Genomic DNA, 23,660 nt, shown 5'->3' with positions numbered 1-23,660 from the left:
TCTTTTGCTTCCATGCTTTTCAGACTGATATTTTTGGGGACGGGGTATTTTAAGCCAGACGGTACTCCAGCCAGAAGCAGATGGTGGGAGAGAATTGGCACAGACAGGCAGACAGATCCCATTATGACACCATGCCCCTTCGTATACACACACAGGGACCGGGCGTGCTAGCCAAACCACAACACTCTAATGCCAAGCAGTTTTGGTGCCTATTTCCCTCCCCCCTAACAAACATGCTACTTCCGAGGATTTAACACAGTTACCGCCACATCGGTGAGTGTTATTTCACAGCCTGAGTCTGGAGATGAAAGGTCCCCAGGAGTGTCTGTTGTGGATTCAGCAGGGCTGGCGGTTCCTTCTTGATAAGGAGCAGCATGGTTCCTAGGATTTGGTTGAACAAGAATTTGTTCACTTTGATTACTGGCTGCAACTACTTCTTGATGACCCCGTTCTCTTGGAAAGCTCACGGGTAATGGTATGATGGTTGGTAGCATAAAGTGAAGCACTGGTGGGCCCCAATCTTCCAGAGATAAATCTTCTGTGCCTCTTTCGGCTGTCATTTGTACACTTGAAGACATTGGTTCATTCGGAAGTTTAGATGTTGAAGCCTCTTCTGTATTACCTGTGCTTGTTGCACATCCGTCTTCAGTCATTTCTTCAGTATGATCATCCGGCATTAGGATATCAGTCGTGACATACTCCCTTAAGGTTTCCTTCACTGTTTCATCTTGCTGCCTCTCCTCTTTTCTACCAGTTAGTACAGAAGATTCCATTTGCTCATAAGGATGCTGGGATGATGCACATATGCTTGTGTCCTCTGCATCATCTGATTTCTTAGGTTGCTGGTATCCTGAACTCTCACACCATATTAAAGTTTTTTGTTGGTCTTCCCAGTGGACCTCGTTGCTCCACTCGCCTTCGGTTTCATCAGCACTGTCATCAGCTTCTTCTTCATCACATAAAATGACACGCCGGCACTCTCCAATCTCCACAATGGTCCTACTCATATCATGAGCTCTTTCTGATGATCCAGATGCTACCGCTCCTCTCTCTGTCCACTTTATGGAGGGTTCTTCTCCATCTACTTCCTCTCCCCTACTCCAGACTTGTCCTTGTTTTAAATTGTCCATCTTTATAGCCCATTCTCGGCTCTCGTCTGCAGGTGCACCATCTGGCGCTGTCCTGGCTTTACTTTCCACTAAATCCCATTCATTAGTTACCATCACCAGGCGCTCTTCCCTTTGTGTTAACCTGATTCTTCTCTCCACTCCCTTTACCATAGGTACTACTTTTTCAGTACCTTTCTCCTCGTGTGGGTCCTCAGTTTCTCTTTTCCCCCTATCCTTGAGAAGTTGTATGTCATCTTCCCTGTTGGGGGACAATTCCTGTCCAGGAATCTGGACAGTTTGAGATTTTGGCACCTCTTCAAATGAAGCATGAGAGTTTTCTGTTCTCCTTTCTATAAAAACCCAATGCTCCATGCCCTGCATGGTAATCAGAGCAAGACGAGTTAGCTACTAATGCACAGTGAGAGTAAGAATGGGCAATATATAATGTCTCATTTGTTTCTCTTGTGTATATATCGTTTACTAATGATACATCAGTAAGGTTCACACTCACAGAAAAGTATACATTAAGACATGGTACATAGCTCTGCCCTATATGCAAGGATGGTGAAAGCAGACCATAACCGGACTAATTACTGTAGATGCTATGAGCCTTCTGAAAGGCGGCCATATTCTAGTGGGACTTTCAGGGAATGTGCTCCTCAAATTAATCAGTTGCACACAAATAAAAAAACAATCTGCGCCTGCATTATGCATATGGATGTGGTGCATTACTTTAGACAGAGTCCTCTGGCAGGTTGGATGCACTAGAAGCAGATTTCAAAACAGAAACCAATTGATCCCTTGAGGAACACAATGCCTAGTCTCACAGGATTGATAAACTTATAATCATCTTGACGTACTTACAGGGGCGTAGCTATAGGGGGTGCAGAGGTAGCAGTCGCTACCGGGCCCAGGAGCCTGAGGGGGCCCAAAGACCCTTGTGCCACATAAGAAGACAACGGTATTATAGAAAGTGCATGCTGGGAGGGCATTGTTATAGATTTTGCACTGGGGCCCAGGAAGGTTATGTGCTTCCCTGACCCTGGCAACAAAGCACTGAGGGAAGGGGGGCCCAAGCTGAACTTGCCCCAGGGCCCTTGAGCCTTTAGCTACGCCCTTGCATACTTACGATAAATGGCTATTATAATTTTATTAAAAAAGCGTCATTGTTAGTATAGTGCCAGATTAAAACCTTTGGACTTTAAAATATTATGGCAGTAGCCTGTGTCATAAGATAACTAGGAAAGGGTTTTTCCCATAAACAACATGTATCGCCTATCCACGTATCACCTGTGTGAATAGAGTGGTATTACACATGTGTGGCCACCGCTCCATTCACTTCTGTGGGATTAACGGAAACAGTCAAGCACTGTACTTATCAGCCCCATAGAGGTAAGTGGAGCGGTGGTCACCACTCCATTCACACAGGCACACCCATTCTCATGACAGTCAGATGATTGTACATTCATCACCTATTCAGTGGGTGGATGACACATGTTGGTTATGGGAAAATCCTCTATAAGCCTTGAATTCGTCTATTGCTTCAGCACTGTCATCCCTGTGGTCCCCTTGCTGGTTTCTGTTAAAGTGCATAGATGATGTGCCATACTTACATGTGGCCAATCACTGAACATAGGTGTTACATGTCATACATACGCCACTGCGGCCAGTGATTGGCAGCACAGATCCTATGTCAGTACAGCATGTCATCACTGCAGTGAACGACAGAGACCATGAGACTGGCAGCATTGGAGTCACTGGGGATTTAAAGAGGACCTTTCACCTTTCCTGACAGGCCTGTTTTAATGGCTACTTACATTCCCCATGTAATAACAATTCTGGAACATCTATTCTTATGGCTCTATGTTGTGCCATTCCTTTATTATTTCTACTAGAAGTTATGAGTGAATTGCTAGCAGTTTGCAGTAAGGGTACAGAGGGGAGGTAACCAGTTGGAGGTTTGTACCTGCACAGACTCACTCCATCCAATCAGTGCTGCCATTTTCAGACTGTGCAGATACACCGCCCCAACTGGTTACCTCCCCTCTGTACCCTTACTGCAGACTGCTAGTAATTCAGTCATAACTTCTAGTAGAAATACTAAAAGAATGGCACAACATAGAGTCATAGAATAGATGCTCCAGAATTATTATTACATGGGGACTGTATGGAGCTATTAAAACAAGCATGTCAGGAGAAGTGAAAGGTCCTCTTTGATTGCTGAAACCCTTCTGATCTGCCTGCAGTGAAAAAGTATTTACCTGACAGATCCCATGATTGGCTGCAGCAGTCACGTGTTGTGGACATGGCATCACAGCTGCAGCCAGGAAAATAGAGAACCAGAACAGCAACATGACATCTGTCAGTTAAGCGCTTACTACTTCATTATTTCAGGCAGATCTCAAGAATTGTCTGGTTTCCTCCTGTAACCGGACAAGCCCTTTTATGTAAAGAGGGATATGTATAAAGAAAATATGTACAGTTAGGTCCATATATACTTGGACACTGACACAAATTTTGTTTTTATTACCTGTTTACTAAAACATATTCAAGTTATAGTTATATCATGGACATGGACATAAAGTCCAGACTTTTAGCTTTCATTTGAGGGTATCCACATTAAAATTGGATGAAGCATTTAGGAGTTTCAGCTCCTTTACATGTGGCACCCTTTTTTTAAAAGGGACCAAAAGTAATTGGATAATTGACTCAAAGGCTGTTTCATGGGCAGGCGTGGGCAATTCCTTCATTATTTCATTCTCAATTAAGCACATAAAAGGCCTGGAGTTCATTTGAGATGTGGTGCTTGCATTTTGAAGATTTTGCAGAGAAGTAAAAATGCGGTCAAAGGAGCTCTCCATGCAGGTGAAAAAAGCCATCCTTCATCTGCGAAAACAGAGAAAACCCATCCGAGAAATTGCTACACTATTAGGAGTGGCAAAAACTACAGTTTGAGTAGATCCTGAGAAAGAAAGAAAGCACTGGTGACCTCAACAATGCAAAAAGACCTGGACGCCCACGGACGACAACAAGTGGTGGATGATCGCAAAATAATTACCACGGTGAAGAGAAACCCCTTCACAACAGACAACCAAGTGAACAACACTCTCCAGGATATAGGCGTACCAATATCCAAATCTACCATAAAGAGAAGACTGCATGAAAGTAAATATAGAGGGTTCACAGCACGGTGCAAGCCACTCATAAGCCTCAAGAATAAGAAGGCTAGATTGGACTTTGCTAAAAAACATTCTTTGGACAGATGTAACTAAGATCAACCTCTACCAGAATGATGGAAAGAAAAAAGTATAGTGAAGGCATGGTACAGCTCATGATCCAAAGCATACCACCTCCTCTGTAAAATACAGCAGAGGCAGTGTGATGGCTTGGCCATGCATGGCTGCCAGTGGCACTGGGTCCCTAGTGTTTATTGATGATGTGACACAGGACAGAAGCAGCCGGATGAATTCTGGGGTTTTCAGAGACATACTGTGTGCTCAAATCCAGCCAAACTGATTGGTCAGCGTTTCATAATACAGATGGACAATGACCCAAAACATAAAGCCAAAGCAACCCAAGAGTTTATTAAAGCAAAGAAGTGGAATATTCTTGAATGGCCAAGTCAGTCACCTGATCTGAACCCAATAGAGCATGCAATTCACTTGTTAAAGACTAAACTTAGGCCCACAAACAAACAGCAACTGAAAACCGCTGCAGTAAAGGTCTGGCAGAGCATTAAAAAGGAGGAAACTCAGCGTCTGGTGATGTCCATGAGTTCAAGACTTCAGGCAGTCATTGCCAACAAAGGGTTTTAGAAATGAACATTTATTTACAATTATTCAATTTGTCCGATTACGTTTGAGCCCCTGAAATGAAGGGATTGAGTTGATAAAATGCTTTAGTTCCTCACATTTTTAGGCAATCATTTTGTTCAACCCACTGAATTAAAGCTGAAAGTCTGAACTTCAAATGCATCTGAATTGTTTTGTTCAAAATCCATTGTGGTAATGTACAGAACAAACATTAGAAAAATGTTGTCTCTGTCCAAATATATATGGACCTAACTTATATACATCTAACTTTTAGCTTGAAAATGTGTGGTTCCAGCCTTTTTAAACCGTCTCTTTGTGATCCCTGGAAGATCTGACAAGTATTTCATTTAATTTTATGTGAAAAACTGACATAGTTCTGTCAAAAACAATCAGATAATGACAAAAAACAATAGTGGTATAATAATATCTGAAAAAAGTTAGTGTACTATCAAAAAAGTTGAACTGTAATGTGTCTCGTTTAAATACACAGTATAAATATGACATTTATATAACAGCAAAAAACAAGAAATAACATGAAATACCTCTACAACAATAAAGCCTTGGTAAATAGAAAATAACAATTTGATTTGCTCACTTTGTTCTATCTGAATGGATCTTTGATGCCTTTCACTCCATACCGGAGTCATGTATATAATTATGTTTTTAAATACACATTTTTACAAGTGATTGTGTGTATGACAATGTTTACGTAGTACTCAGTTGTAAATGAGCCAAAATAAGAGTTTTATCATCCACATATAAATATGTACCACACGAAAACAGCAAAAACAAATCAGCAAACAATAGGCATGTAATAAGCTATTTAAAAAAAACATAAAAGCCCTGCCAAAATCACACTCAAAATTATAATGTTTAAATAACTCTTTTAAACCCTCATTATGTTTACAGTATGTTAACCAGTCCTTTTGACCACCATCACCTTCCGATCATGTGTCACCTGCAGAGTTGTGGGATGCTGTGCTTTGCCTTCTAAATTTTCTATCAGACTGAACAATTATCCGTAATTTACCAGGAACAAACGTTCATAGGAACACTTGTTCGCAATAATTGGCTCATATAATTAAGCAGCCGATAAATGAGCAAATGCCCGTCCATCAGCTGCAACAGGGATGAAAGATGCCCAATTATCAGCAACACATCGCCCTGTGTAACCAGGGATGTGCTGCTGATAATGAATAGAATGGGAAGGAATGAGCCGGTCCTCCCACATTCTGTTTGCATCGGCCTGTGTAAGGCTGGGTTCATATCTGCTCTGTTAAACTCCATCCAGCAGAGGAACAGACTGCCAGAGTTTACCCTATCCGGCACAGCTGGATACCACCGTGCACAGCTGGCTCCCGATTCATTTTAATGGGATCCGTCAACTTTCCAGCATATAATGCTGCGTGTAGTATTTTTTCTCCGGCCGAAAGCCACCATGTGCGCCAGATACAGTGAATTCCTGCAGTCTGTTCCACCACTGGAACACACTGCCCGAATTAAAAGCGCAGATGTAAACCCAGCCTAATCAGGATGGATGTTTTATTAGGCAGTGTAATACCACCTTAAAGGGGTTGTTTCACTTCAGCAAGTGGCATTTATTATGTAGGGAAAGTTAATACAAGACACTTACTAAAGTTATTGTCCATATTGCTTCCTTTGCTGGCTGGATTCCTTTATCCATCACATTTATACACAGTTTGTTTCCATGGTTATGACCACCCTGCAATCCAGCAGCAGTGGTCGTGCTTGCAAACTATAGGAAAAAGTTTCGGCCTCTCTGGTGGCCAAGACAGCAGAAGCACATATAGGCTAGTGCTTTTTCTTATAGTGTGCAAGCGTGGCCACGTCTGCTGGATTGCAGGGTGGTCATAACCATGGAAACGAGCCGTGTATAATGTGATCGAAAAATGAATCCAGACAGCAAAGGAGACAATATGGAGAATAACAATTGTAAGCATCCAAGGGGTGAGGTTATTGGTGGGAAGTATGTGTCACTGAGGCTGCTGCTCTCAGTGATGTTAGATCGCTGAGTTTGTGGTAGCTGGAATTTGGGTCCGGGATTTAGGAGTGACTGAAGAGTTTGGGTGGGAAGGTCACTCCCATACTCCATCTCGTGTGTTACCACCTCACCCAGCTGGAAGCTAATTTAAAAGAGTGTGGATTGGTGGTCTGGAGAGGACTTGGGAACATTCCTCTCCACAGTGTTCCAGAGAAGGCAAAAGACAAGATTCTGCACATGAGGGCTGAAGATAAGTGCTTTATGTGACTGAACTTGGATGGGCTGAAGCCAAGCCACCCTGTTGGAACAATTTTTGTTCTGTTTTTTTCCAGTAAAACCCTTATGTTGCATCCAATCCTGCCGACTGCCTACCATTTGTAAAGCTAACCTCCACACAATACATTAGTAAGTGCCTGGTATTAACTCTGTCCACATGATAAATGCCATTTGCTGAAGTGACACAACCCCTTTGAGGTGGTATCACACTGCCCGATAAAACATCCAAGTGACACAACCCCTTTGAGGTGGTATCACACTGCCCGATAAAAAATCCAAGTGACACAACCCCTTTAAGTGTTATCTAGAAAATTAAGAGGATCATTTACTATCCAGAAATACACCGATATTAGGGTACTTTCACACTAGCGTTGTTAGAATTCGGCAGGCAGTTCCGGCAACGGAACTGCCTGCCAGATCCGGAAATCTGTATGCAAATGTATATCAGTTTTTTCCGGATCCGGTAGACTTATTCATTGAAATACCGGATCCGTCTTTCCGGTATTATCCGGAATAACAGATCCGGTATTTACTTTTTCTTTTTAAGCTAGAAAGAACTGCGCATGCGCAGATTGGAAAACCGGATCCAGTGATGCGGCAATTCCAGAACACTTGGTACTGGATCCGGCATTAATACATTTCAATGGAAATGAATGCCGGATGCGGCAAGTGCGGTAGTGTTCCGGTCAAATACCATACAAGGGACGAAACGGAAGACATCCTGATGCATACTAAACGGATTGCTTTCCATTCAGAATGCATTGGGACAAAACGGAAGCATTTTTTTCCGGTATTGAGACCCTTTACCGGATTTCAATACCAGAAAAGAATAACGCTAGTGTTAAAGTACCCTTAGGCGTACAGCTGGCTCAGATTGCGGCGTAAAGGTTATTGGCGCACCATCTGCCACTTAAAGTAGGTGTGGTGAGGAAGGGGATGGGCCGGCAGGCTCATCTCAGTCATAATTTTCTATGCCTGTGTTAGACATAGAAAATTTACTTAATGTAAGACAGCTCGGAAGCAGGCTTACATTTAGTACTGGCGCTGGATGCGCCGAAGTTATGTAAAGGCCGGCACCTCTTCAGAACTTCGGCGGATCCACCTCCAGATATAGGGGTTATTAGGGTCTTAATAAATGACCCCCTAAGTGTCTGGCAGCAATACACTTGTACTCTAAAGGATTCCATACACATAAGGGCTCATGCACACGACCATATGTATTTTGCGGTCCGCAAAAACGGATCCGTAAAAAATACGGATGATGTCCGTGTGCATTCCGTATTTAGCGGAACAGAACAGCTGGCCCCTAATAGAACAGTACTATCCTTGTCCATAATGCAGACAATAATAGGACATCTTCTGCAAAAAAAATAGAACGGACATACGGAAACGGAATGCACACGGAGTAACTTCAATTTTTTTTGGCGGACCTATTGAAATGGATGGCTCCATATGCAGTCCGCAAAAAAAATGGAACTGACACGGAAAGAAAATACGTTCGTGTGCATTAGCCCTAAGACTATCGTCAGCCGAACCTACCACTTTCTGTGGCACCGGCCAACAGTCTAAAGATGATGTCAGGGAGAGAAGGACCAGGCATGTTGAATTTCAACACCCAATTATTTTGTTCTACTGGAAGATGAGCCATCTGGCATCTGACAGTCTCTAGACACTTCTTCCTGCTCTGCTCTTCCAAACTCCCTGGGTTCAATACAGTTTCAGATCTTTGGTTCCACCCAAATCTGGACTGCCGTACCCTTGATCCCGCTTTAGCCCTTGAAGAAACCGGGATGGTAAAAGTAGTTGGAAGGGGAAAGCGGATCCATTTTAACAACTTTTGTACTGGTTTAGCCAAATGCATGTTACGGGCTTTATTGTAAAGTAAGTAGTACCATTAAAGTTTGTTGGATGTTATCAAAAGGTCTCTTTCTCCTTGATCTCCACTAATGGTGGATTTAGGAGAATGGATAATTGTTACAATTCAAATGGTTGATTCATGTTGAACGATAATCATACAGCGTAAATTAATCTAGGGACTGAAGAATTGTAACAAAAATGCTTATTTCAATGCTTGTAAAATCAATTATGCGAACTAATAAATTATTTGTCATTATTATGATATAATGGTACATCATGTGATCTTGTGAATGATGTAAAAATAAGCGTGTTTTATGAAATTGTTGCTGTCTAGATACAGTGAACGATCCTTCGTTAAGTAAGTAAACAACCTCATGCAAGCAAATTTGTACACAATAATCTTTGCATGAAAATGCTGTCTGTCATCGGCTGTAAATCGCTAAATGCGATTGTGTCGTTAATCGCCTAAACCATTACCCAATCCACCATTAGACTGTGTTGAACCTGGGGAGTTTGGAAGAGCAGAGAAGTGGTGTAGTGCTGCTAGAGATTGCTGACCAATTCCCATTGTGCTCCAGTGGACAGATACTGAAGAAGGATGACCACCTGCACAGTAGGACTGTGCACTACTTGCAATACCGCATGTAGGAAGGGATTATTTTATATCCAAACTACTCTGCATCCACTTTTATAACCCTGTAATTTTGGTATATAAAAGGCTCTAGAACATTGATTTCATTTGCACTTCAGTTTCTGAGGCCTCCCGTTGTACCTGAGAGTACATTCTAAGGGCTCATGCACACGACCGTGTGCCCCCCGTGGCCGTATTGCGGCCCGCATACAGCGGGTCCGCAATACACGGGCACCGGCTGTGTGCATGACTGATTGCGGAACGGAGGCACGGATCAGAAGCACTATGGAGTGGGTTTACTGTACGTGCCTCCGCACTGCAAAAAAGTAGTGCATGCACTGTTTTTTTGTTGTGCGGACTGTCGGATGCAGATCGCGGATCCCATTCAAGTGAATGGGTCCACGATCCGCATGCGGCTGCCCCGCCGTCGGTGCCCGTGCTTTGCGGACCGCAATTTGCGGTCCGCAGCACGGGCACGGAGGCCTTAACTTCGTGGGCATAAACCCTAACACAGCCCCTTTACCTACACTGTAAAAATTATAGGATTAGGAGTTCTCTGGCAGTAGAATTCCCTATGGCACTATGACTGAGAATTCTTGTGTATGACCAGGTTAATCCAAACTGATGTTAGGAAGGTATACAGATGACACATCATTTAGCAATAATAAACTAATCCTGTCTGAGATGTTGGCTGTAAAATTATCAGTTTTGATCTTGGGTCAAACACCGGGAAATCTGTGTAACCAAAAAGCATGTAGAAATGGAAGAATTGTTTTTATAGCAATTTCTCCATCCCAGCAGGCTGTCCCTAGAACTAAGTAAGGGGTACATTACATTAACCAGAGCAAACAATAGGTAAAAAGTATGGTGAGGCACCTCGGGAGATGAGGCCAAGCTTTTCTGGGTGAAAACATCTGAATCCTGGGCAGCAGCATCAGGATCATCCTCTTCTCTTTTTCCAGTGTCTTCTGTGTCCTGGAAATAATAATAAAAAACAAAATAATAATAAAAAATAAAGGCACGAAACAGCAAATGTGTTCCCATAAAATCGGACGTGGACCCTAAGTACTTGGTTGTATGGCTTGGACAGCTTTATTTATTATATTGCCCTAGTCATTTTTAGAGCTCATCCTTTGACGATTCGATCATTGTGAGAATCACTAGTTGTTCTGCAAAACCCATCAGAAGATTATATCTTTGCAAAACATTGGAAACTAGTCATTAAATTGTCAGTAACCATCTGCAAGCCTATTTGTTGTCTTGCTCTGGTTTGTAATATTTTAGTGGGCTCGCTTCTCACATTTTCTATGTGAATACGCAGTAAATGAGTGTGCTGCATTTGTTATCAGGTAAACACTATAAGTATTTACACACTCTTATGCCTTTTGTGGAATCTGCCTTGATCTATCTCCACTTTCAGGGACAAAGTGACCCTTCTGCCATCTGGGCAGTGCCTGAGAATCCATGGCCAGTCTAGAAAGAACCCACAGTTCCCCACAAACTATGGTAATTGCTGGAAGACCATGACCATTATTGTTCAGGAGATTAGACTCTTTCTCTACACATCAGAATTCATGTGCCCATATCCAGCAGGAGGGTAACATATTGCGGGCTTCATATATTGGAGTAAATCTGGTGAAAATAATGTCAATTATTGTCACTGCACAACCACCATATTTACATGGTGGAGCATTCTTACGTTGGACAAACCCCCAATGGGATAAATGTACTGCTGGAAATGCACCAGAATTCAGGCTCATTTATTAAGTGCTGCAGAATGTTTTGTTGCCTTGACCAACAAGGGGGCAGGAAGAGGTATGGTGGAAGGGCTAGCTATTGATGTGCCAAAATTCAGGCACACAATTCTGGTACAAACTAAGGCTACTTTCACACTTGCGTTCGGTGCGGATCCGTCTTGTATCTGCATAGACGGATCCGCACCGATAATGCAAACGCTTGTTTCCGTTCAGAACGGATCCGTTTGCATTATTCTTAAAAAGTCATATTGTGGATCCGTTTGGCTCCGTATCATCAGGCGGACATCAAAATGCTGCAAGCAGTGTTTTGGTGTCCGCCTCCAGAGCGGAATACAGGCGCAACAGAGCCAAACTGATGCATTCTGAACGGATCCTTATCCATTCAGAATGCATTGGGGCTGAACTGATCCGTTCTGGGCCGCTTGTGAGAGTCCTGAAACGGATCTCACAAGAGGACCCAGAAACGCCAGTGTGAAAGTAGCCTAAGCCATCTAGTAGGTGGTAAAAACTTACAGGTAGGTTCCTTTTACATGAATTATCGGAAACAAACCAAACGTTCCTGATAATTTCCTGATCGTCAGTGGAGATTTACATGCAGCAGTCACCTCCGCTGTATGGGGATAGGCGACCATAGAAAATCATTTGGCAACAGATGCCTGTTGCAACAGCCCTATATGCTATCCAGAAATGATGATTTCAGGTGGCGGCTGAAAGACACGATCACCGAATTTATCAGCCGATAGCCGGCACAGGCCAGTTATCTGGAATGAGCAATACTACAAATGCTGATCCCCAACAACTGGCCTGATTATTAGTCCGTGTAAAAGGACCTTTTATATTAGACAGTCCATAGGTGTGCCAGGTTTATCATCCACGTGGATAGTATTATTAAATCTGCCCCATTGTTTGTGGTGTGAACATACCCTAAGGCTAAGTTCACACGAACGTGTGTGATCTGTGGCCGTATTGCGGCCCACAAATCGCGGGCCGCAATACACGGCCACAGTTCCGTGTGGGTCCGCAAATCCGGAATCGCGGAACGGCCGCACGGGACGGGACCCCTCGGAAGCACTACGGAGTGCCTCCGTGGGGTTACGTCCCGTACTTCCGTTCCGCTAAAAGATAGAACAAGTCCTATCTTTTAGCGGAACGGCCGGATCGCGGACCCATTAAAGTGAATGGGTCCGCGATCCGATGCGGCTGACCTACGGCCGGCGATCGTGCATTGCGGCCCGCTATTTGCGGGCCGCAGCACAGGCACGGGTCACACACGTTCGTGTGAACTCGGCCTAAGGCTTATATTGGACCTGCAGATCATCTAGGCGATTGTCGGGGAGGGAAGCGTTCCTTCCCGGCAATCGCCTGTGGAGGATACTTTTTGCTATTACATTCAGCGATCTCCTCCTAAGTATGGGAAGGAGCGAACGCTCATGCCATCGCTCATCTCCATACCGAATTATTGTTTGCCGGCAGCAGATCGTGATTAGACAGCATGATCTGCCGCCGGCAAACAATGATTTTTAAACCTGCTAAAAGATTCCAAATCGGCAGCAGAATTACACTGCCGGATCATCGCTAACAAGCGTTCTTAGGAACGCTTATTAGCGATGATCTTCAGGATTATCTTCCCATCTAATAACCATGTATAACACAATGCAAGGGTTCTCATACATAAACCCCAAAATAACATAGAAGGTTACAGAAAAGAAGATTCTGGCAGGAGGGAGATCTGAGCAACAGACTGTTAAGCCATGGTGCCAAATGTTAATAAGAGCTGGAAAATATAGAACATCGTATGTTAGGAATAACGAAGGCTGAGATGGTTGCAGGGGAAAAGCTACATTTCCACTGCTTCAGTCCAATCAAGACATAGTGAGCTGCTGCTGAGGCCTCCAGTAGAGATCCAGCCCCTAGGTAAACGCTTTGATAAATCTCTGGGGAGACGTAAGAGAAGTAGAAATCTGATCAAGCTGAATTAAGATGTTCCAGACAGAACCTTCAGAAGAAAAGTCTCTATGGGGTTCTGGATTAATGAGGCAATTGCTACGTTATCTTTACCAGGAAGTACGACTGCAATGTGTATTTTTAATATTCCAAACATGTGCCCGAAAAAATTCTGACCTCCTTAGACATCATACAAAAGATGAAATATCTCCAGACTACAGCTTGATTATGTCACTGATGCTGGAGTGAAACGCTATAGGTCACAAAATCCATTTAGATACCTTTCCTGATATGGATTTGGAAATGCCACTTGGGATCAGTCTTTTTTCCCATTAAATGATATTTAATCAGACGACATTTTCATGATAGGGAGTCTGCTTTTATTCATATACATAGAAGAAAGTTGCAGGAATTCAGGGTGTTTTGTAGGAATTATATCGACTTTTTTACCACTAAGAAGTAGTCTAGTCATAGGCATAGTTAAATCATATTCAGTGGAAGTAAAGTCCAAGAATGCTGTTCATAAATCATTATCTTATTGACAATCATTTTACTTTAATAAAAATATCGTATTCGACTTTTCTATCCGTATCTCTCTCTGTCGATATTCACTATTAAGGGGTTGTGCAAAGTTTTAAAGGGCATCTGTCAGCAGGTTTGTACCTATGACACTGGCTGACCTGTTACATGTGCACTTGGCAGCTGATGGCATCTGTGTTGGTCCCATGTTTATATGTGTCCACATTGCTGAGAAAATGTTTTAATATATGCAAATGAGCCTCTAGGTGCAACGGGGGGGTTGCCATTACACTTAGAGCCTCTGCTCTCTCTGCAACGGCCACGCCTTCTCCACTTTGGCAGGGTCTGTTGTGATCACATTTACAAAGCGGAGCATTTAGGTGTAATGACAACGCCCCCATTGCTCTTAGTAGTTCATTTGCATATATTAAAACTTCATTTTTCTCAGCAGTGCAGGCACATATGAACATGGGACCATCATGCTGACAGATGCCCTTTAAAGTTATCCCCAATCCACAATATAGGGAATAACTAACTGATCAATTGGGGTACATCTGTTGGGATCCCCACCTATTCTGCAAACAGGGGTCCCATTCTCCTGTCCTAATGGAGAGACAGGTCGAACTTGGCTCCTTCATAAGGCATGACATGGCCACCTCTACGCTTTCCTAGTCCATTGTTGATTTCTGTTTTCTGGGCTCCAGTGATGGGGTGGTGTGTGGACACGTGACCGCTGGCTGTAGCAGTGCAGTCAGTAATTGGCTGCAGCATTCACATGTCTGGTGCCCGACAAACACAGACTTGCAGAGCAACCAGGCAAGTGCTGGCACGGTAGGGGATTGGTAATGTGAGAATTGCTCATTTTATTTTTAGTCATTTATTTATTTGATTTGATTATCAAATGTTTGCAAAAAAAAAATGCTATGGTGTTGGACAACCTGACACCTCACTTTAGATTCAATATACAGAAATCCAGATATGACATAAATAATGAGGCTACAAAGCTTTTTAGCAAAATGCTTATAGGGAATCATAGGATTATAGGGAGTCACTAGGAAATTCACTGATAAAGAAGGCACAATGGGGGTCATCTACTATCAGAAAGACGCCCATATTAAGCGTATTTCTGGCACAGATTGCAGCACAAAGGTTATTTGCGCTGCAATCAGCGACTTTTCCCCGCTCATGCCAGGTCTAAAAAAGTGGACGGGTGGCAGGCCCACCTCATTCATCATTTTCTATGTCTGTTTTGCGAGTAAAAAATTGTCTAAATTAAAGCCAGCAAGGAAGTTGGACTGGCGGTGGATGCACCGATGTTATGTAGAGGCCGGGACCACTAAATAACTTTAGAGGACCCACTGCCAGCTGGACGCTGGTCTTAATAAATGACCCCCAATGTCTTTCATTTAGCGATCCATTGCTCCATTCTGGAGAAAAAGTACCTGTAATTCATATGCAAATGAGTAATTAAGTGCACTGAGGGTGGCTCTAAGCCACTGCACTCTCTCCACCTGCTTCCTCTGTCAGCCCCTTCCTCCCCTTGACTGGCAGGGGCAGGCAGGATGATGATGCAGGAGCCTAGCCCTGTCATTCAAGAAGGAGAGGGACAGGCTGGCAGGAGAGTGGTTTGGGCCCACCCACTTAATTTGCTCATTTGCATATGAATTCATTTTCTTCAGAATATGAAAGCAATGGATTGCTGAGTTAAAGGTATCATTACATTCAACTGAGCTAGTCCTACAAGGCACTGAAGTAAATTTCCTGGTGACAGAATCCCTTTATAGAGCTGTAGGATCCCTGTTACTTTGGCATCCAGAAGCCCTGAAAGCTAATGATTTATTAAAGGGTTTGTGGCAAGTATTAAAGTTGTCCTGCGGCTAGGTCATCACTAACTGATCTGTGGGGTTTGACTGCTAGGGCCCCAGCCAATCCCAAGCACAAGGTCCCGTCCCTCGGTCTGATGGAGCGGCAGTTCAAGCATGCGCCCTGCCGCTTCATTCATTCCCGATAGGACTGGACTAATTTTCTGATTACACCTTTCCTTTAATATTGGAATCCGGAGTAGAGGTATCTGCCACTGACCTCATGTTTGGAGGAAGAGGATGTAGGCGAGGAGGGCAGCCTCTTTTCCCGCCCGCGCTCTCTGTGGACTAGTTTGCTGTTGGGTTGTTTCAGTGTTCTCTTCAGCTCATTGATGCTGGCCTGATGCTTCAATAGGACATCCTGTGACTTGTCCAGGAACTAAGGAAGGGATATAACAAAGAGGTGTCAGCGTCCAACTCGTAACCCCTTCACTCCACCACATGCTGTAGACCTCTCTTGGCAGTGAAGGGGTTCCTGTAGTTTAAAAAACAAAACTTGTGATTATATGACTATGAGGGATGCAGAGTTTTAGCAGACATGCCCACCATGGATCATCTAAACTGGTAAAATTGTAGTAAAATGGGGAAATAAATGCAGGAAAGATGTAGGGATGGGCAGGAAAGAAAGACAGCGGGTGGCTTAGAGAGGACACATAAGCATTTGCATTGACAACTCTGTGGAGTGTCTGTGCCTAAGAGGTTGACTTGATCAGACATGACAATCCAGTCCTATGGAATTTGTGTATATGGGGTGTGGTTGTACTGTATTCTGTTTAGGGGCATATGCTATTTATGTCCGCGGCTACTAATAAGAACGTTCTAGGTAAAATAACATCATTTAACAAGAATGTCTTACTGCTTTGTGGCTCCTCTACAGTTTGTGGATTGACTTTTCCAAAATTCTGACATTTTCTTTGAATTGGATAGGCCCTTCTGCAATTTATGAATGCCTTGTTGTGTGGACAGGGGCTTCCAGAATCGCCTGAATGTTGTCTTTTCCACAATATTTTATGGAGGAATTTATTAAAGGGGTAGTCTTTCTTCAGCAAATGACATTTATCAGGGAAGAGAAAGTTAATATAAGGCAGTTAGTAATGTATTGTGATTGTCCATATTGTCTCCTTTGCTGGCTTCATTCATTCATTTACCAAGCCATTTTTCTATCACCTTATACACTGCTCGACCACCACCATGCAACCCAGTCACGGTGGTCGTGTTTGCACACTATAGGAAAAAGGGTTGACCTCTCTGGTGGCAGGGACTGTAGGAGTGCTCATAGGCATGCACAGCAACTCTCAGGTTGGCCACCTTGTATCTGCGCTGCAGCGGTGGCTGTAACCCCTGGGGATAAGCAGTGTATAATGTGATGGAGAAATGCATTCAACCAGCAAAGGAGACAATATGGACAATCACAATAGGTTAGTAAGTGCCTTGTATTAACTCTGTCCACATGATAAATGCCATTTGCTGAAGTGACACAACCCCTTTATGACTGGCACCAAAATTATTAAGTGGGGGGATCTTTGGAAGATCCTTGGACCAGAAAATCAATCTATGCCAGCGAGGAGGTGGCATTGATTTCTAGTATAATGTGCACCAGATTTATGTAGCACATATTGGTAAATGTGTTGGGCTGATGAGTTTCTGCCTGCGCCCCCGAAGCCCACTTAATACAAAAGTGGCAAGTGTGTTGGAAAACAGGAGAAGTGTTGCAAATGTTGGTGCAAAATGGAACTCCCTAAAGTTTGCAAGTTTTCTACACAGAAAAAATGACTAGAACTTTAATAAATTCCCCTTTAAATGTCTTATGTGGATAGACTCTTCTTGAAAAGGCCGAATGATGTTCTGTGTGGATATGCTCTTCCACAATAATCTAAATTTCTTGTGTGGATATGCATTTCCAGAATAGTCTGACTGCTGGATATGATCTTCCAAGATACTGTAAACTTACAGTACAGACCAAAAGTTTGGACACACCTTCTCATTCAAAGAGTTTTCTTTATTTTCATGACTATGAAGGCATCAAAACTATGAATTAACACATCTGGAATTATATACATAACAAACAAGTGTTAAACAACTGAAAATATGTCATATTCTAGGTTCTTCAAAGTAGCCACCTTTTGCTTTGATTACTGCTTTGCACACTCTTGGCATTCTCTTGATGAGCTTCAATAGGTAGTCCCCTGAAATGGTCTTCCAACAGTCTTGAAGGAGTTCCCAGAGATGCTTAGCACTTGTTGGCCCTTTTGCCTTCACTCTGCGGTCCAGCTCACCCCAAACCATCTCGATTGGGTTCAGGTCCGGTGACTGTGGAGGCCAGGTCATCTGGCGCAGCACCCCATCACTCTCCTTCATGGTCAAATAGCCCTTACTTTCAAAGTTTTCCCAATTTTTCTGCTGACTGACTGACCTTAATTTCTTAAAGTAATGATGGCCACTCGTTTTTCTTTACTTAGCTGCTTTTTGCTTGCCATAATACAAATTCTAACAGTCTATTCAGTAGGACTATCAGCTGTGTATCCACCTGACTTCTCCTCAACGCCACTAATGGTCCCAACCCCATTTATAAGGCAAGAAATCCCACTTATTAAACCTGACAGGGCACACCTGTGAAGTGAAAACCATTTCAAGAGAATGCCAAGAGTGTGCAAAGCAGTAATCAAAGCAAAAGGTGGCTACTTTGAAGAACCTAGAATATGACATATTTTCAGTTGTTTCACACTTGTTTGTTATGTATATAATTCCACATGTGTTAATTCATAGTTTTGATGCCTTCAGTGTGAATCTACAATTTTCATAGTCATGAAAATAAAGAAAACTCTTTGAATTAGAAGGTGTGTCCAAACTTTTGGTCTGTACTGTATGTTGATAGGCTCTTCTCAAATGCTGTAATTGTCTTGTGGTGTGGATATGCTCTTTCACCATACCAAATGCTTGGTTGTATGGATATGCAACTCTAGAAAAGGCTGATTGTTGTCTAAAAGTGATTGAGATGTGCCAAATGTCATGTACACACTGCGGATTTTAAAATTAGCAATATGTCCATTGTGCGATTCTGCGCCTTATGTAGAATGTAGAAAATAAACACAAAATCTGCACCAAAAACTGCATAAAAACACAAAAGAAATACATAAAAACTGCCTTAAATATTGCAGATTTATGTGCAGTTTTTTGCATGTTTTTATGCAGTTTTCATGCAGATTTTCCGCAGATAGCAGAAAGGCCTTATTACTTGGATAGGCTTTTCCAGAATACTGTCACTTCTTGCTTGTGTGGATATGTTCTTACACAATATCTAAATGTCTTACTGTGTAAATACTTTTTTCCAAGTCCCTGACTAGTTTAGTCCTCAGAAGACACAGTCTGTGCATGTGTTTCAATTCCTTCCGAATATTTTCAGAATTCATCTTTACTTCCAAGAGTGTGACATTTGGTTCATACACTCAAATCCAACAATTTAGCGGATCTTGCACACTGTGGATCTGTAAAACACGGATACCAGCAGTGTGCATCCCACAGTTTCAGCGGGTGCTATTGTAGACATGCCTATTCTTGTCCACAAAACATACAAGAATAGGACATGTTCTATAATTTGCAGATGACATCCGTATGTTGGCCGCATTTTTTGTGGTCCTATAGAAATGAATGGGTTCATGTGCGATCTGCAAAAAATGTGGCGGAGACTTGTATTCTCGGTTATACTAGGCGGAGACTTGTACTCTCGGTTATACTAGGCGGAGACTTGTATTCTCGGTTATACTAGGCTGAGACTTGTAGTCTCGGTTATACTAGGCGGAGACTTGTATTTTTCCTGGGAGTGGGTATCCCTGCTCCTAGCCAGGAAGAATGAGCTCAAGTTCTCTCGAGAATCGCGAGAACTTGAGCGTGTAGACATCCTTGAGCTCATTGAGACATCCTTGAGCTAAGAGCCAGGGAGAAGATAACCACTCCCAGGGAAAATACAAGTCTCCGCCTAGTATAACCGAGTCGCCTCATTATAATATAAGGCACCAAAATATACGGGGCCAACAGCGGACGAACGGGGGGTTCTGTAGAAAAAAAAAAGTGCCATGGCATCAGTGGGGGCCGGCCTATAAGGTAGGATAATAATTAGCCTGATGAAAGGTCCTCTTTAACTTTTATGCAGTTAAAGGGATTGTCTGATTTATTTTAAAAAAATCCACCAAACTACCTACTGTCACAAAGTAATACAAGAATTTATACGTATCCATTTCACACCTCATCCTCCCACTTCCAGCGATGCTGCTGTGATCCTCCCCGCTGACCTTTTTTTTGTTTGGCTGCAGGGATGACATGCCAGTATACTCCATATGACTGCTTCAGCCAATCTGATGTCAGTGGCCTTGTGTTGTATACCATTGAGCCCAGTGATTGACTGCAGCAGTGTCCAGTATATATGCCTGCAGGCAAGATGACCTCATGGCTACAGCTGCGGGGATGATCAGAGTAGTAGCACTGGAAGCGTCAGGGGATGAACTATTACTATACATTTTTTCAGTATTTTATGGCAATTACTTGATTTTTTTTTTTGTCTTACGCTGGACAACCCCTTTAAATGAAATCGAAAATTGACATATTACAACTACATTAAAAGCATCGGCTAAATGTATAGTCGTTTGGATAATGTTTCCTGGGGGTATGTTATGCTTATTTTGTGCAGTACTATTGCTATGTAGTATAATAAAAAAAATACATGTGTCAGCACCCATACATATACTTTCCAGGATGAACTGAAGACTGCAAAGAAGACCCCAATAATCTATTACACTGGCCACCACAGTGCTGATTTAATACAATTAGGGAAAGGGTTAAAAGGTTGATAGAATTTGGGATACATTCTAGGAGAGGTTGATGGGATCCACAGTGACAAAAGTGGTACTGAGGTACATCAGGGGATACAGGGGTACTAGCTGGATGCTAGGTTTGGGGTAGGTAGATGGGAACTAGGATAGGTAAATGAATGTTTAGTTACGGGTGGGTACCTCCTTGTGCCGGGGAGTGCTCTCTTGCTCCGACTGGTAGCAATAGGCAAGAAACAGAAGCAAGCGAGTGAGTGTGAGAAACACATACAGACATATATGGAAACACAGAAGTAGAGATAAGCACCAACTAAACATCTAGATCCAACGCCTGAATTTTACTTGTGGACATATAATGACTTATGACATAAACTTGGTTTACTCGTATTTAAAGATATGTAGCAATGTAAGTAGGTAAGAATGCAGATACCTAGAAACAAATACACAAGATGCATATAGTGCACAAAAACATACAAAATGCATATGAGAAATCTGTTTTTACATATGGTAAGAAATACACAAACAAGATCAAAAGGACGTACACCAGCTTACTGCATAACAGCTATACATTTCTCTATAGGTAATTCAGAAGCAACCAGATACTTATTGGGCCTAGTGTAACACTGGGCGCTTAGGTCCCCGCTACAGAAGAAATGATATCCTTCTTTCATTTACAACAAGTTACATATACTTTATATAGTGTATTGGTTTGGTGCTCCGTGCTTCCTCATGGTGCAAGGTTTTCTTGGGATTTGTATTGCCCGTGCATATATGTGTAGCAAGCATGAGAACGGTGTCTGCAAGCTAGCAGTGCTATGGCTGTGACGCTCTGTTCTTCTCGGCCAGCCGAAATCATGTTTCACTGTTAGTGTGGTGATCTTGCTCTGAGGTTTATACGCTCGTGTTCTGAAGTGCTCTGAACGCATATCTAGCAGCCTGTAAAACCCAACCAGGATTGAAATAGAAGCATTGGAATTAAAGAAAAATGAGTCAGTAAATCAATAAATAAGGACATATTCAATAGCAGTGAAAGCCACCTCCTTATCCTCTGACAGATATTCGGTTCCACTATATGTATCATGCATACTGGCCATCTTCTTTGAGAAGACCACTCATCAGGAGACTATTTTTTAATGCAAATCAGTGTGGTCACTGTATGTAATTTTACAGTTGTGACCTGCAGTACCTTGAACCGGTTCACTGCTCGGTGATAAGAAAGAGCCTGGCTATGGATGTAACACCTAAGGCCAGTTTCACCTAGGCATGTTCGGTCCGGAAAACACGCTTCATGTGATGGCTGCATTTCCCGGACTGGTCACCGCTGCTCTAAGGCTGGGTTCACATAACCGTTTTGATTTCCGTTCTTCTGATCCAAAAGAAGAACAGAAAATACAAAAAAATGGATCATGTTTTCTAAGCGTCCAGTATGCTCAGTTCCGCACACTTTGCATCAGTTTTAGCCATTTCCATTTGCGATCCGTTATTTTAGATGAAAATAATACTCCGTGTAGGACTTTTATTCCATCAAAAATAAGGTCTCTCAGACAGAAATGGCTAAAACGGATGCAAAATGTGGATATCTGTGAAAAACTAAAAAAGAAACGGTGATGTGAACCCGGCCTAAGCCGAACCTACGGCATCATAACAATGATGTCAGTTGCTGCCGGACAGCAGGTCTATTGTACTGTACTCATGGCATTATGGGGGTCATTTACTAACGAGAAATACACCTATATTAGGCCTATTTTTGGCGCAGATTGCGGTCCAAAAGTCCTTTGCACCACAAACTGCAACTTTTCCCCGCTCACGCCAGGTCTAAAAAAGTGGATGTGGCATGGACAGGGAAGGGGACGGGTCGGGAGGCCCGTCTCATTATAGGTTTTCTAAGCCTGGTTTAGGTGGTCTAAATGTAAGAAAGCTAGGCTAGCTCCTCTACATAATTCCGGCAGATCCCCCGCCCGTTATAGGGGATATTAAGACTTGCATCTAAAACGCTGGTCTTAATGAATGACCCCCAATGTGAGTACAGTGCAGTGGACCTGCGGTTAGGCAGGGACTCACAGCATCATAGATCATTATGATGCCGTGGGTTCAGGTTAGAGGATTAGTGTTTGGTCTGGGAAATGCAGCCGTCACATAGAACACGCTCAAGTAAAACCGGCCTATTGCGTATTCTAATACTATAGGTGCTAGAACCCAAAAAGTTTTTATCTGTCATTACTTATCTGTTTGAAATTTGTTTCTAAAACTTCACGAGGACGACACAACATAATCTTCACTCCACCATAATGCAGTAGTCTTCATCTTCATGATTACATTGCGCGTCGTTTCCAAAGTCTCAGCGGCGCAGTATAATTCCAAGTGCTTGTTCCATTCACGTAACTGGAACAAGCACTTGGAATTATACTGCACCGCCGCTGCAAGCGAAACGACACGCAGATTAATCTTGAACAGCTTCAAACAGCTGATCGTTGAGGGTGCCGGGAGTCGGACCCCCACTGATCAGATATTCATGACCTATCCTGAGGATAGGTCATCAATATTAGTGTCTGCACAAGCCCTTTAATGGTACCTGCACACGGTGCAGATTTGCATGCAGAAATTCAGCAAGAAATCCGCTCCAGATACCTCACATAAATTTGCACAATTTATCGTGGTTTTGGTGCATTTTTTGTTGCAGATTTTCTGTTTAACACCACCTGAGATCTATGTGGAAAACCACTCTACAGAAGGTGCGTAATCGCACAAACAACTGACATGATGCAGATTTAAAAATCTGCACAACAGGTCAATTTTCACATGGAAGAAAAAAGTAAAGTGTACAGGAGATTTTTCTAATCTCATCCACTTTGCTGGTACTGTATTACGCTGCATTTTTTCCGTACGAACATCCGTACATCCGAAACCGCACGTAATCCGCATTGTGTGCAGGTATCCTAAGGGTATAATGGTAATAGATGTCTATGCTGAAAGAAATGTTTAGGCAGGGGGTGACACATAGACTTAGTAGCATGACAGCTGTGGTAACAACTGTGACCACTGCATTCCATAGGACTACATACGTCTGC

General features: G+C 42.8%; 1 protein-coding gene across 5 annotated transcripts in view; it reads right to left on the bottom strand.

Annotated features, from left to right (window-relative positions):
* Positions 1-23,660, bottom strand: part of EPB41L1 (erythrocyte membrane protein band 4.1 like 1) — a 168,552-nt gene that overhangs the window by 21,996 nt on the left and 122,896 nt on the right. For 4 of the 5 annotated variants that reach the window (XM_040436498.1, XM_040436500.1, XM_040436499.1 and 1 more), the window contains 2 exons: positions 15,990-16,148; positions 10,564-10,662 (listed from right to left, as the gene is read on the bottom strand). In XM_040436498.1, the coding sequence (XP_040292432.1) occupies positions 10,564-10,662; positions 15,990-16,148 (258 nt within the window). Of the gene's footprint in view, positions 1-263; positions 1,485-10,563; positions 10,663-15,989; positions 16,149-23,660 lie in introns of all 5 variants that reach the window. The other variant, XM_040436502.1, reaches the window with a different exon arrangement.

The sequence above is a fragment of the Bufo bufo genome, chromosome 6 (assembly GCF_905171765.1).
Source record: "Bufo bufo chromosome 6, aBufBuf1.1, whole genome shotgun sequence".
Taxonomy (NCBI): Eukaryota; Metazoa; Chordata; class Amphibia; order Anura; family Bufonidae; genus Bufo; species Bufo bufo.
Note: the sequence above shows the minus strand (reverse complement) of the source record. Positions and strands in the feature narration are given on the sequence as shown.